We start from the raw sequence: 15,753 nt of genomic DNA, 5'->3' as shown, positions 1-15,753 counted from the left end.
TGAACACATGCATAACTTTTTGATTTAACTGCTAATTAAACAAATAACATTCCTTACACTTGTCATTTGAAAATTGACGCTACTTCACTCAAGCCATAAAGCCCTGTATTAAATTACTTATTAGGTCAATAATAATAACGACAACAATGCTATAATATACGCGTCAACAATGTCAATATATTTATTGAATAATAGTATATTATAATTATTTAATAGTTTTAGCCAGTGGAGTATTAAAAAATCTGCTTCCCTGGCTACTTTTTTTTTTTTTAATGCCCTCTTCTCTCGCCGGATTTTTATACTGACAATTATTCTCACCTATAAAAAAATCTTACTACAAATTATGTGATATAATGCTACATCACACAATATAAAAATCTATTGAGTGTCTGGAATGTTGAATATCGTTAATGTTGATACTCTCAATAGCACCCGTGATACCTAACAAAATAATCAAAGGTAATTATTATAAAATGTAATAATTTATTTTTTTATTTTGCTACGTGCTCTGATGTCCCATACATAATACATAATACGTAAAAGGGGTATTATTAGAATAACGATCAGTAATATATTGAGGTAACACAAACGCGCAATAAAGATACTACGACATAGAAATAAACATATTACCAAATAATTAAAGTAGGGTAGCTATCGTACCGAAACGGTATTGCACTAGGTCTAAAAACAATAATAATAACAACATTAAAAACCGTATCAACCTTAACCCTCTGCGCTGAGAGACGCACCTTACAATGTATTAATCTAACTCAACCACAAGAATATAATATAAAAGCTATATAATTATTTTGATGATCATATTTTTAATCATAATTCGAGTTCCCGGGAACTCTGACAACAGTTATGGCGATTAACCACCTGCGCGTGGGCAAAGCGTCACCGGACGTCATATTGAAAATAATCATTGCACGTGCCTCCTGAAATGCGTAATAGCGTGAGAACGAATGACGCACTTAGGAATAGGCCAGAAGGGACATGGGTAGTAGGTCAGGGGACACTGACTATATAAGCGGGCCCTGGAGAGGACTCCTGCAGACGTGATTTACCAGAGTTAGCGCAAGCGCCTTCACATTAGTCTACACCAGAAATCTGTCATTTGGACTCAGAATATTTTCAATTAATTTAATAAACTTCACTTAGAAATATTTCGACACGATCTGTACTTTTGACGACCAGTTGCTGGCCAACTACAATTTATTTAAGAAATAGTAAACTTATTGAAAACTTATATAATATAATATAAATGTTTAAGAAAATTAAAATTAATAACATTAAATTAATTTTTTTTGGCGCAATCTTGCAAAATCTTCAATTATTTCATCATATAGCATTAGGTAATAAATAAATTAAGTAATTATTGTATATTCAATTTTTTAGATGAACTGCAAAAAAGTAAACCAATATTGTGTAAGATGTCTTTGTAAAGAGTACTCATCAACGTCGTACTTTATGGTACTGGGCTAGAAAAAATTTGAGGCGAATGTTATGCTTCGCTAAGTTAATGCGTCTTCAGTTTTATACTTGTATAAACGACTGGGTAATTGTAAAAAACAATGCAAAAGTCGTGAAAATTATGCATATCTCGTAACTGTAAACTGCTCAACATTGAAAATCTTACTATCGAACCATTAAATCATCCAACATCTGAGAAACAGAATGGTCTAAAAAATATAAAAAATAAAAATATCGAGGAATAATGCCGGAATCAAATGATTTATTTTTTCCCCGGAAATTAATAGGTGACCTAATTAACACGTTGACTGCCACAAGCCCGCCGGCGACCCAAGTCGTATCAGCGCGTGTCAGGCTATACTATTTTTACATCGTATGTCGATAATGTTTACATGTATAAAAATAGATCCAGTTGTTAGATTTTAATAAAATTTATATATTTAGAATCAGTTAATCGTAGATAATATTATGAAAAAAAAAAAAAGTCTTGGGTCGCCGGCTGGCAAGCGGCCTGCCAAAAATGTAATATTTCGTACAAACCACTTGGGTCGCCCGCTGTCTCGTGCTAGAATTAGATACAATAATTTGTTTTTTATTGGTTAAGATAATAATAATATTTATTTTACACGTTTATATGTCAATTATCTTTTAGTATTCGTCTGGAATAAGAAGTGTGAACTTCTCGTGATTATCAAGTTCTGAATTTTATTATAATTTTTGCTTTATTTTACGTAACAATTGTTAACATAATATCATAATGGATGAACGCATGATTAATAATGCATTAGATGATTCTGACAATTTTTCTAGTGACAGTTTTGACGATAATGATAGTGATCCGATATATTGTGTTGAAAATGAAAATAATAGCGATTCTCAAGAGTCGTCAGATGATGAGGATCAAATAGAGAATCAAATTTTACCAATATCTAACAATAGCCAATCAAATTGGAATACAGTAACAGGTACTAATCAAAAAAATTTTAACTTTACGGGAAATTCGGGGCCATTAGTCATTTTAGACGAAGATATTGGACCTATGGATTATTTTAAATTGTTTTTAACTGACAATATAATTGAGTTAATGGTCATTGAAACAAATAGAAACGCTCAACAATTTTTAAATACTCAAACAATTACACGTGGTAGTAGATTTTCATTTTGGCAACCAATAAACAAAAATGATATGGAAAAATTTATGGGACTTTTGATGTGGATGGGACTCGTAAAAATGACTTCAATAGCTGACTATTGGAGCAAAGCTGAACGTTATAAAAATGGTGTTGCACCAAAAATTATGAGTCGGAATAAATTTGAACTCATTCTTAGGTTTTGGCATTTTGAGGACAATGAGACTGCTGACAAAACCGATCGCCTATACAAAGTAAGAAAATTACTTAATATGGCAAATGATTTAGTAAAAAATATAAATAAACCTGGAGAAATAATCGCGGTAGATGAATCTATGATACCTTTTCGAGGCAGACTTAAATTTCGGCAGTATATCCCAAATAAAACACATAAATATGGCGTAAAATTTTTCAAAGTATGTGGGACTAATGGATACACGTATAAAATTATTATATACGAAGGAAAACAATCAAAACTCGGAGAAGCGTTGAGTGAAACAATAGTAACTTCTTTGTGTGAAAATTATCTGAACGAAGGACGTACTATTGTCACTGATAATTTTTATACGTCTGTTCCACTAGCGGAAACACTTTTAAGGCAAGACACTCATTTGGTTGGAACTCTTAGAAAAAATAGACGTTTTTTACCAAAAACAGTGATTGAAAAAAAATTGAAAAAAGGGGAATTTGTCGGTCTGGAAAATAATTCTGGTATTGTAGTATCTAAATTTAAAGATAAACGTGACATTCACTTACTTTCAACGCGACATCAATTAAATATGACAAACACAGGGAAGAAAAATAGGAATCAAGAAGATATATTAAAACCAGATATCATATTATTCTATAATGCTGGAAAAGCAGGAATAGATATATCGGATCAGTTAGCGTCGTACTGCACTCCTATGAGAAAGAGTGTTCGGTGGTATCACAAGGTAGCAACTGAGATAATTTTAAATACATTTGTAGTAAATGCTCAAATTATGTATAATGAACAAAATTTTCGAAATAAACTCACTATACATAAATTTCGTGAAGTGCTTGTAGATAAACTCCTTGAATTAAAACCTACATCTTTACGTGTTTCAAACTCTGAACAACCTCTTGAAAATAGATTTCAAAGACGACAAATAATAAAACATAAACTCGAAGAGACAGAAGAAAAATGTTCAAGAAACAGAAAAAAAAGAAACAGGTGTATTGAATGCTATACAAAATTTTCGAATGAACTAGGATACAAGTGAGTTCAAAATAATTTTTTTTTAAATTAATATAAATTTTTAATATATTATTTCTAGGGAAGCTTTGAACAAGGCTAAGAAAGTAACAACCTTTTGCAGTCTTTGCCCATCGAAACCATCGGTTTGCATACAATGTTTTCAAAACCATTTAAAAAAACAAAATGTATGAATAAAATTTTGTTACGTTTTTGTATACAATTTTATTTTTAAGTAATATAAAGTGAATTTTTTTTTATCAATTTACACAGGGTACCTCTTTGTTTTTTTTAATTTTAATTTTAACGTTTTATACTACTGTTTACTACACTTATATATTCAAATATTACATTTTTTTGTATAAAATATAAATGTATTAAAGTTGAAGGATTTTATTGTTTTTTTTTTTTTAAAATGATCAAAATCGTCTTGTCTACGCCATGGTACTATCTAAAAATTATTCTCTCCAAGCCGTAAAGAATTAGATACAATTAATGTTGATGTTAAATTTGGCAGCCGGCGACCCAAGTGGCGTCACATTAATAATATGATTTAGGTCGCCGGCGACCCAAATAGCTTCACAATAAAAGACATCACTTGGGTCGCCGGCGGGCTTGTGGCAGTCAACGTGTTAATATTGTCATATATAAGATACAATTGCTGTCTATACCTAATTTTCGTAGGTTAGGTTTTGGAGATTAAAATAAAACCACTGATTACAATGGTGATTTTGTTTTCATTAAAAACTATATTTTTATATCGTTCGTTTTCATTCTAATAATTTTTTTGGGGAGCTGTTATTTTTACGTTAATTTTATAATCAAATTTAAACAAAAAAAAAAATATAAATAGGTACAATAAAAAAAAATAATTATATGTATTATCAATGATAAATGATGAATTTTCAAAATTATAAATGAGCAAGTGTACATAATATAAATTTAAAGAGTGCCTTCTGTTTAATTCAGAAATAGGACATCAATATAATAAACTTTTAACAATTTTTCCATTTGCTATTTTATAACAACAAATAAGAAAATTAAAATTAAAAATTAATAATTTTTAAATTGCCTACACAATCACTCATAAACTTATTATTATTTACTATATTACACGTCTGATTATGAGAGTATTTATTTTATATCTTCTAATAAATAATAATTATTAAAATTTTTATCTTGGTGTTAATTATTTAAATTACTACAAATTTTATTAATAAAATTAATAAATTAAAAAATTAAAAAATTAAAATAAAATAAATTAATTAATTAATTAATTTTATTAATTTTATTATTATGGTTTTTTATTGCATACTGCAATTACAGTAATAATTAAAGTATAACGCTTTTATTTGCATTTAAGGACATTACACAAGAAAACTTTTTTATAATTTTCTAATTAAAACTATTCAACCACTTAAAATATTTTTTTCGCAATTAATAATGCAAATCTTAATTCTCAAATTTAAAACCTTTTAGAAATAAAATAGGTAGGTTGGATATTTTTTTAGTAATAAAATTCTAAATATTACTAAATTATTGTTAAAAAAAGTATATACATAATTTTTTTTTAAATAAAAATAAATAATTACTATAAAAATGGTTGTCATAATCATATTTTGAAAATATATCAATTATAATAATATTACAGTAACATTTTGATAGAAAATTAAATATTGTTGTAATATTTGCTATTTTTATTTACAGTAAAATTTATTCTGTGGCCAAAAAATGATGTAATATTTTGATAATATTGCTTAAATCAAAATTAATCTCCAATAAATCTTGGTATAATGTTAATATTTTTAAACACAGTTAATAGTAATGTTGTTAAAATACAGAACTATGGTGTTCATGGAACAAGAAAAAAGTAGTCACCGATCTCACGGTTGTCGCAAGTCGACGAGATCGCCAACGGCCGATACTTGTCCACGACTCATCTTGTCTTCCCATCTCGCCTTATGCCTTTGCGTAGGTGCGAGAGTCGACGGTTCTGCAGTGTTGGAAATAAAAGTTTTTTCTTTGAAAATAAATCAAGTTTTCTTACTTGTCGCTTACCAGAATCATATACTCTTTTCCTGAGTCTTAGATAAAAATATGTGTCAAAACAATATACATTATTTGAATAATGATTCATGTTGATTAATTAAAAAAAAACACTTCATTTAAATAAAATTGTGAACTAATACAAACTTTTCTAGCCATAGGTATCTATTACTTCTTTACAAACTGAAAATATTAAAATACAATTAATACACAATTGAATTGTTTTATACATGTTAAAACTAAATGCATTACGAACATTTACAAACAAACAAGTAGGTAAGTATTAAATTTATTATTTAAATTGTTTAAAATAAAATATAATACTCGTTATCATTATGTATTATAATATAGATCGTCAGATCGATGTTATTACGCTCATAATAAAGACATTTATATAATATTTTGTATCGACATTTATATCTACTAATCTTTTCACCATTAGCTCTTATGCTATTAACTGTCTAAATAAATTCATTTGTACTTGTGAAAATTGAATATAGAATCCCTAGCTAAATTTTCAGCATATTTACACACAAATACACCACAATCATAACTATTATTTTCAGAGGGAATGTTACTTACATTTATAAGACACCATTCTTCTAAATTTAATTGCGTTCCTTTTAAATCTTAATGTAAATAACTCAAAAAACTTTAGATTTTTAGGTGGGAAGTACCATATCCTTGATGGCTATCATAATACAGCATTTGTTTCAACTCTAAGATCACATATACCAAAATCCAATGTCTCTTAGTAGTTAAATTAATGACTAATATTTTTTTTTCGAAAACAAATCAATATTGTTTGCTTATCGTTTAAGTGTATCAAATCTTTTTGGAGTAAGACAAACAACACTGAACATTTTTACCTAGAATTATAATTTATTATTGTATAACATCTCTAACTATAATTTATTGATCTGTGGAGAATTATATTATTTATTTTAATTTGTTATTTATCTATCTAATAAAACCTTTGTTTTTTTTACTAACATAAAAATATCACAGTATTAATTGTTAACAATAAATCTATTTCAATCAATTTAAATATATTCGTACTTTTACAGTATATTATAGAAATTAAAAATATGGTATTGTATTTTTTAATATTGAATAGAATACAAGTTATTTAATTTGTCAGAACTTCGTGGGACACCCTGTATATAGGTCGGTAATATATAAATCGGTATATTACAAATCGGTATTATATAAATCGGTGTTATAGTGGTCGGTGACTCAGGAAGAACTCGATGGAGAACCCTTTTACCTCAGTAAAATAATCCTCCGACCATTGGGTAACCGAGCAGTCGATAATAATTAGTTTGCACATTTATTTATCACACCATTTGAAGGAAAAATGTAAGTCCCTCTAGGTGTATAATAGATTTATTAAGTTGCCTATAGGTAACCCCTTAAATTACGTCGAGTTTAACTTCTGAATGTACCCATTAGATACGTCATTATTACTTAAAATACCTAACCTATTTTCTTTAATATTGCACATATCGCCTTGATTTTTTTTTAAATGTTCAAAATGATATACTTAGTCATATTTTACTGTTGGAAAATTTCCATCAACCCTAAGACCGAAAAATGGGGTGAAAATTACGATATTTTGGATTATCACAATACACATATTTTCGAAGTAATTAAAAAAAAAAAATATCAATAGTGTTAAGACAAAATTTATATGTATTTGTCCGTCATGAACTGGGCTATCAGAAAAATACAACTTTAGAAAGTTTAGGTAAAAAATAAAGGAAAATTAAGCTGATGATCAAATACAAAATAACCAGCTAAAACGATGAAAATATGCCAAATATTTACGTTCAAAATGTTATTTCTTGAAAACTATTTGAAGTTAAGGTAAGTTTTGTACATATAAAGATTCAATGTGATATTATCTATCAGAAAAATATGAACGTATAGAGTTTTGTGGTAATAACAAAATAAATAAATACACCTTTAATAGTTAATACATTTAATAATACACAATTAAAAAAAAAACACATTATCGTAATTTAAATTTTAAAAAGGTGGATAAGTGGATGTCGCTGTGCTGTACTGTAGGCTACAAGTGGGTCGCTGTATAATGAATGGTATTAAATTTGAATTCAATGATATAATATCATTGTATAAGAAAAACGATTCTGAGTGGAGACGGTATGTCAGTCTAAGTAAGTCGTAAATATTCGCCTTTAGACGGTCGTTGTATGTCGTGTTTTGGACTTAGTTTATATAATAATACTATTGCATACAAATCGTTGTGATTTTTGCATAATCAAAATTAATTTTTATTTATCTTAATTGATGTTAGAGTAAGAACAGTACAGCAGCCGGTGGTGGTAATTCTTTAGCCGTCTAGAACGTTGCCCGGGGTACACTACGTGGAAGCGAATTACCTTTGTACCCCAAAATGAATTAGAGAAAAATCCGGGGATTCCAAATCAGAAGAGAACGCGACGATAGGTACATTTTCAGCAATATTTTTACTAGAATCAGTTAGTGACCAAAAAAAAGTAACCAGATTTGATCTTTTGGGTTGTAACATATTACAAATTAACAAAGTCGTTGTGTTTATTAATATAATTTATATATTTAAATAATAAATAATAAATCAGTTCTTTTCTAAAATTATGGTTTATATAATTCTGATGGTCCATCAAAGCTGTAATATGTGGAATCAATGGTTGGCAAATCAAATTCAACATTGTCTGTACCAGTCTGTATTTCACAACCATTGCTGCTTACAATGTATCTTGGCGGCGACTCGATGCAGACCTTTTATATGCAATATATGGTTTAAATAAAAATGAATGCAAATTGAAAGCAATGTAAAATAAAATTTGAACATGGAAATTAATATATACACAACATGCATTTACAAGAAACAAAATTAAAAAAAACTAACAATAGTTTGCAGTACTTATATCCCCATAATTCATAATTCATAGTGCCACATTATTTGAAATTTGAATAAAATTGAAAAAAAAATTTTGCCACTAAAAACTGTATGAGAAAATAAAAATCTAAAAGAAATTTTTCAAATTAAAACACAAAAATGGGAAATGCAGTGCAGTGTTTACATCAATACAAATAAAACAAATCAATTTTTTTTTCAAATTTAGAAACATTTTTAACATAATTTTTTTTAAATTTATAATTTTTACTCACCTGAGTTTGAATCATATATGACCGAAGAGGAAACAATGATTTTCCCACCTTAATATCATTCATTTTTTTAATTGCTAGGAGTATTCTTTTTTGATGCCCAAGTTTGACAATGCCGAAATCTTCTAAGTCTTCCCATGTTAACCGAGTTATAGAATCAACTGTGGAATAACCTTGAGCTTCTAATACTGACTAGGTTACAAAATAAAACAAATATAAATACAAATCTAAATCTTCTTGATAAAATATCAATAATAGACTTAAACGATAAAAACACTATTTTAAAACCAACGAACATAATGGCGAATAATAAACAAACATTACTTTCTTTAGAAACAGCTATAAGACTCGTACCGCAGTTTAATGGAGAAAATCCACAGGATGTATATCCATTCTTTATTGCATGTGACTTTGTGATTAAGACTGTAGATGAAGAATGTCGCCCTATTCTTTTGCAGGCAATTTTAACAAAATTAGCAGGTAAAGCTTTTGCGATAACACAACATCGAGAGGTCAAATCATGGGACTCACTTAAGGAGTTATTATCAGTTACATTTTGCGCTAAACGAACTCCAGGTTACCTTCAACTAGAATTGTCCATAACCCGATTTAAATCAGGAGAAACTATTCAAGAATATTCTTCAAGAGTCGAGAAATTATTACATGAGCTGTGTAATGTCAGTACAAGCAAAAGAACAATAGCAGAAGCTAAAGCAGTGCACGACTATATCAAAGAAACTACTTTAACTACTTACATTGAAGGATTACCAGAGAGCATCCGAAATATCATAAAATCTAGAAACCCATCCACTTTGGAAGACGCTATGAAAGTAAGCTTAGAAGAAGAAAAAATATTTTTATCAAATAAAGAAACACGACGTTTGTTCCAAAATAAATCTAACGCTAATAGCACAAATAGATATTGCAAAAACTGCCAAAAATGTAATCATAATACGAATGAGTGTAGATATGTAAATCGTAACATAGACACAGGGCAAAACAGCAAACCAAAAAACTCAAATTTAAAGCAAGAGACATGCGCATATTGTAAAAAAGCTAGTCATTCCATAGAAAAATGCTATAAAAAAAAAGGAGCGGATGAAAGAAAAAATAATCAACAAGAAGGTGATAAAGTAAATCAACAAAATTATTCGGGAAACGGATCGAGACCGAATGCCTCGGGCAGTCGTTCGGTCAAAGATTTAAAAATAATAGCCCGAACACAATAAGAACCTTACCATTTACAATAAAATTACATAACGACCATGCAATATTTCAAGCCTCACAATGTACGTCAGGAAGTGCAAAACTCCTAATAGATACCGGCGCAAAACTAAACCTTATCCGACTTGACGTATTGCACGACGAAGTTCTTGTTTCGGATACTAATATTTATTAGTTACAAGGAATAAACGACCACTTAGTCAACACTATGGGTAGTGTTGTACTTATGATTTCAGATAGGAACCAAACTTTTGAAACCGAATTTCATGTGGTACCATCGTCATTTCCAATTGACGGGGATGGAATTTTGGGTAAACCTTTTCTAAAGGAAAACAAAATCATCATCAACGTAGATCAGGAGGAAATAACTTATCCTGACAATGCCACAACAACCATACCAGCCAGAAGCGAAGCGACAATTCCTATACGAATATTAAACGAACCTATAACTGATTCACAAAATATTCTTATTCATGCCCAAAATATTAATAAACATATAATTTGTAGAAATGTCTTAAACGAAATAAAACAAAATCAAATACTCATTGCTGTAATAAATCCAACAGAAAACCCACAAACTGTGAAAATTCCAAATCTAAACGAATTATCTCATGAAACTTTTGAAATAGTACCTATAAAATTCACACAAAGTAAAGAAGTTCCAAAAAATGCAAATAATCGTATTCAACTATTAAAAGAAAATCTTAGATGCGATCACATGAACAATGAAGAAAAAGAATCCATTGAAAGATTATGCAGTGAATATTCAGACATTTTTTTTCTTGATGGAGATACATTATCCTGCACAGAAACAATACAACATGAAATCAAAACGTCAGAAACAAACCAACCCATATTTCAGAGACCATATCGTCTCCCTTATTCTCAAAAAAAAGAAATAGATAAACAAATTGAACAACTCGAACAAGATGGAATAATTAGCACTAGTGACAGTCCATGGAACGCACCATTATTAGTAGTACCAAAGAAAACAGACGCATCAGTATTCAAAAATATAGGGTAGTTATCGATTTTCGTAAACTTAACGAAATCACTGTGGGAGATGCATTTCCAATGCCAGACATAATAACGATCTTAGATCAGTTAGGAAAAGCCAAATATTTCTCATGCCTAGACATGGCAAGTGGGTATAATCAAATAGCTCTAAAGCCAGAAGATAAGCACAAAACCACCTTCAGCGCGGAAAAAGGTCATTTCGAATTCAATAGGATGTGTTTTGGTCTAAAAGGTGCACCAGCAACTTTTCAAAGGTTGATGAACCGAATCCTAATTGGTTTAAATGGTGTGAAATCATTCGTATATTTAGACGACGCGATTGTGATAGGAGCAACAATCAAAGAGCATGAACAAAATTTACGTCAAATATTTGAAAGATTCAAGAAACATGGACTACAATTACAACCGACAAAATGTGAATTCCTTCGACGAGAAGTAATCTACCTCGGACATGTAATCACAGAGTAAGGCGTAAAACCAGACCCGAAGAAAATACAATGTATGGTAAACTACCCCACACCAACGAATGCAAAAGACGTAAAATCTTTCCTAGGTCTATTCGGATATTATCGAAGATTTATCAAAGATTTTAGTAAGAAAGCTAAGCCACTTACTAATTTACTAAAATAAAATCAACAATTCATCTGGTCAGATCTTTGTCAAGAATCGTTTAATTACTTTAAAAACATTTTAATAAATGAACCGATCTTACAATACCCCGATTTCAATCAACCATTTAATATTACCACAGATACAAGTAATATTGCAATCGGAGCTATTTTATCGCAAGGGAAAATTGGCTCAGATCTGCCAATTGCATACGCGTCACGTACACTCAATAAGGCGGAAACCAATTATAATACGACAGAAAAAGAATTACTGGCGATACTTTGGGCAGTTAAACAATTTAGACACTACGTGTACGGGTGCAAATTCAACATTGTGACAGATCACAAACCATTATCATGGTTATTTGGAGTCAAAGACCCTGGAGCTCGTTTGACCAGGTGGCGACTACAATTAGAAGAGTATGACTATAATATCATATATAAGCCAGGAACGCAAAACACAAACGCAGATGCTCTAAGTCGAATAGCAAAAATCGACAAGTTATCAAATGTAGATGATTACAGAACAAAAACATACGAAAAATTCGAAGAAGATATACAGAAAACATTAATAACAAATTCAAATGTAATCGAAATCCAGGGTGATATATTCGAGACACCTGAAGACTTTTGTAGTTTGTGTATCAAAAAATTTTGAGATGTCACAAGGATTAGCCTTAGAATTTAGAAAAAGATTCGGTCAAATTGAAACATTAAAAGAACAAAACAATGAAATCACAGAAGTCGCACATATTCAACATAATGAGAAATCTCTAGCATTTATAATCACCAAAGAATTATGCCAACAAACAACTACTTTTGAAACATTTTATAAATGCATCATTAATCTACGAACTTTTTGCGAAGAAAACAATATTACAAAAATCGGATTATCTAGAGTCGACAATGAACTTGATAAACTAAACTGGGAAAAAGTTCGAGCCATTATTAGGTACATTTTCAAAATTTCAAAAATAAAAATCATTATTTATGTCGACATCGAATATTCTGAAGAAGAAAAGCTCAAGATAATCGAAGAATTTCATAATGCTCCACTTGGCGGTCATCAAGGCGTGTCAAGGACAATCAAGCGAATCAAATTACATCACCAATGGAAAGGACTTAAAAGTGATGTTAAAAAATTCATAGCTTCTTGTCAATCGTGTCAGCAAAACAAAAGCATGAACAGGACTATCAAACAACTCATGGTAATTACAACAACGGCCAAAAAACCGTTCAAAAAAATATTTCTTGACACTGTGGGACCGTTAACAATAACAAATGAAGGTCATTCATATATACTTACCATTCACGATGATCTAACCAAATTTTCAGCGGCATTTCCATTAGTAACTCATGATGCTAACTAGGTAGTAAAAACATTGCAAAAACATGGCATACCTAAATCGATTGTAACTGATTGCGGCACTGAATTTATGAGTAAAATATTCAAAGAATGCTGCAAGCTAATTAAAAAAAAAAAATGAATACTACACCATACCACCCACAATCCAATGATGGTTTAGAAAGATCTCACCGAACTTTGGCAGAATATCTTAGACACTATGTCAATAAAAACCAAACAAATTGGGATGATTATGTAGCTTTTGCTATATTTGTATACAATACAACAGTTCACACAACAACTAACCATCAACCATATGAACTTGTTTACGGTTTTCCTGCTACAGTCCCTCACACATTAAGTCGAACACCGCAAGCAAGATATAACTACGATGGTTATACATGAATTAAAACAAAAACTTCAGGAAACATGTAAATCAGCCAGAAATAATATACTAAAAAACAAAGAAAAAGTACGATCAAAAAGAACTACAAGTAAATGTAAAAGTTGGAGACCAAGTATGGGTAAAAAACCACCAACAAAAGGGAAAGTTAGGACCAAAATCGGTGGGCCTTTACAATTTAATACAATTAAATAACAACAAAAATATAACAATTCAACGAGGCAGAAAGGAAATAAAATTACACAAAAATGAAATAAAACTTGCAAATTGAAATTCAATAATTTATAACACACAATGCAAATATAATAATTACTCATAAATTTGTTTATTAAAATATTCAAAGCCGTATTATATCATTTTGTTTTTCCAATCTTCTTACATTTTTTTTTTCTTCTCATTTTCAGAATTGTTTTTGGAAAAACGATGGTAAATTCATTCAATCTAACTCCAATATACAACCCATCAGGAATCTATTTTCACACAATAAACAATTTACGCATATACAACTCTCACTGGCGCTTCTTAATCTATATTAATATTACAAACTATAATGAAAAATACAATAAAATCGGTAACATGATAAAAGATTTTAAAGAGTCCTGTGAAATGAGTAAATCCCTTGAGATAGATTCTTTACAACAACTTTGTTCCCAATATAATTATCAAGCATATAACTTTTTATCAGAAATTAGTAGTAATAAAGAACATGTAATGAAAATTATAGATCAACCAAAAAACAATTACCATACCAAGAGAGGTCTAATCAATTTAGTTGGAGAGTATCTAACGTTCTATTCGTTGTATGTGACGACACCGACGCAGAATATTTTTACAGTAAAATAAGAGATCTTGAAATTTCAAATTCGCGCGTTTCTAAATTATCTGATGCACAAATACAAATTATGCAATCAATTATATCAAACGTAAACTCATCGCTATTAGAAATAAATAAAAATGAAATTAATTTAGCCGACAAGTACAGTTATCTACTTCATGAAATGCAAGCAGAGAAAGCTGCAATAGGTATCTTAAATTTTAAAACAGCACTAGAAGAAAGAATATCATTATTAAATATAATTTTAACACAATACGCATTTGAAACAGAAAATTTACTTAATATAATAAATATGGCCCTACAAGGTTTCGTTCACTCCAGTATATTAGATATAAATACCCTTAAAAACCAGTTAAAAGATATTAAAACACAATTACCCATAGGAGAAGGCATACCAATAGATTTAGATAATTCAGGAATATCAGAATTGTTACGACTAATTACAACTAACATAGTATATATAGAAAATGTATTAATTTTCATCATAGAAATACCTTTAGTTAACAATTATGAATTTATATCATATAAAAACATACCTTTACCTGTTAACATATACGATAACGACTACGTAATGATAGCTCCAAAATCTGATTATATAACTATAGATAAATCTAGATTATATTACTTAGAATTAAGCGAAATACAAATATCAAAATGTAAACAAATGATGAATACGTTATTATGTACTTATGATCAACAGTTACATCATTTGGATGAATCCTGTGAGCTAACAATATTTAGAAAGCCAAGTATATTACCTAATTTGTGTAACTTAAAAAATGTTAATTTTAATTTTAGTATATGGCATAGGTTAGACAATACAAATTCTTGGATATATGTTACGATTAAGGATAATATTATCATTAAATGTAAAAATAATTCAGAAACAATAGTAGCAAGTATAAACGGCACAGGCGTTTTAGATTTAGACAATCAATGTGTAGCCAATACCGATGACGGGACATTATTAATAGCAAAAAGAAAAATAACTACAAAAATGTATAAAGACTTCATTCTACAACTAGACGTTTCAATTAACTGGAAAACTAAATTAAACATTACAAATACAATTTAAAAAAATTCAAATATTCCAGATAAAGGTAATTCTATAGTAAAAAAAAAAATTATTCAAACTAATAGAATACTCCAAATCACTAGAAGAATTAAAGTACACAAAAACAAGTAGTAATGTTATGGGCACAATAAGTAATGAATTATACATAATTATAACAATAAGTATCATCAGTATAGGTTTAGGTATAATAATAATTTTATATTTAATAAT

General features: G+C 29.3%; 1 protein-coding gene across 1 annotated transcript; it reads left to right on the top strand.

The window, feature by feature from the left end:
- Nucleotides 1-2,230: 2,230 nt before the first annotated feature.
- LOC113558262 (piggyBac transposable element-derived protein 4-like) lies at nt 2,231-8,230 on the top strand. The gene is made up of 4 exons (XM_026963739.1): nt 2,231-3,518; nt 3,642-3,843; nt 3,902-3,965; nt 8,183-8,230. The coding sequence occupies exons 1-4, from the start codon at nt 2,231-2,233 to the stop codon at nt 8,228-8,230; spliced, it is 1,602 nt and encodes a 533-aa protein (XP_026819540.1).
- Nucleotides 8,231-15,753: the final 7,523 nt, after the last annotated feature.

The sequence above is a fragment of the Rhopalosiphum maidis genome, chromosome 3, assembly GCF_003676215.2.
Source record: "Rhopalosiphum maidis isolate BTI-1 chromosome 3, ASM367621v3, whole genome shotgun sequence".
Taxonomy (NCBI): Eukaryota; Metazoa; Arthropoda; class Insecta; order Hemiptera; family Aphididae; genus Rhopalosiphum; species Rhopalosiphum maidis.
This window is presented reverse-complemented; position numbering and strand designations above follow the sequence as displayed.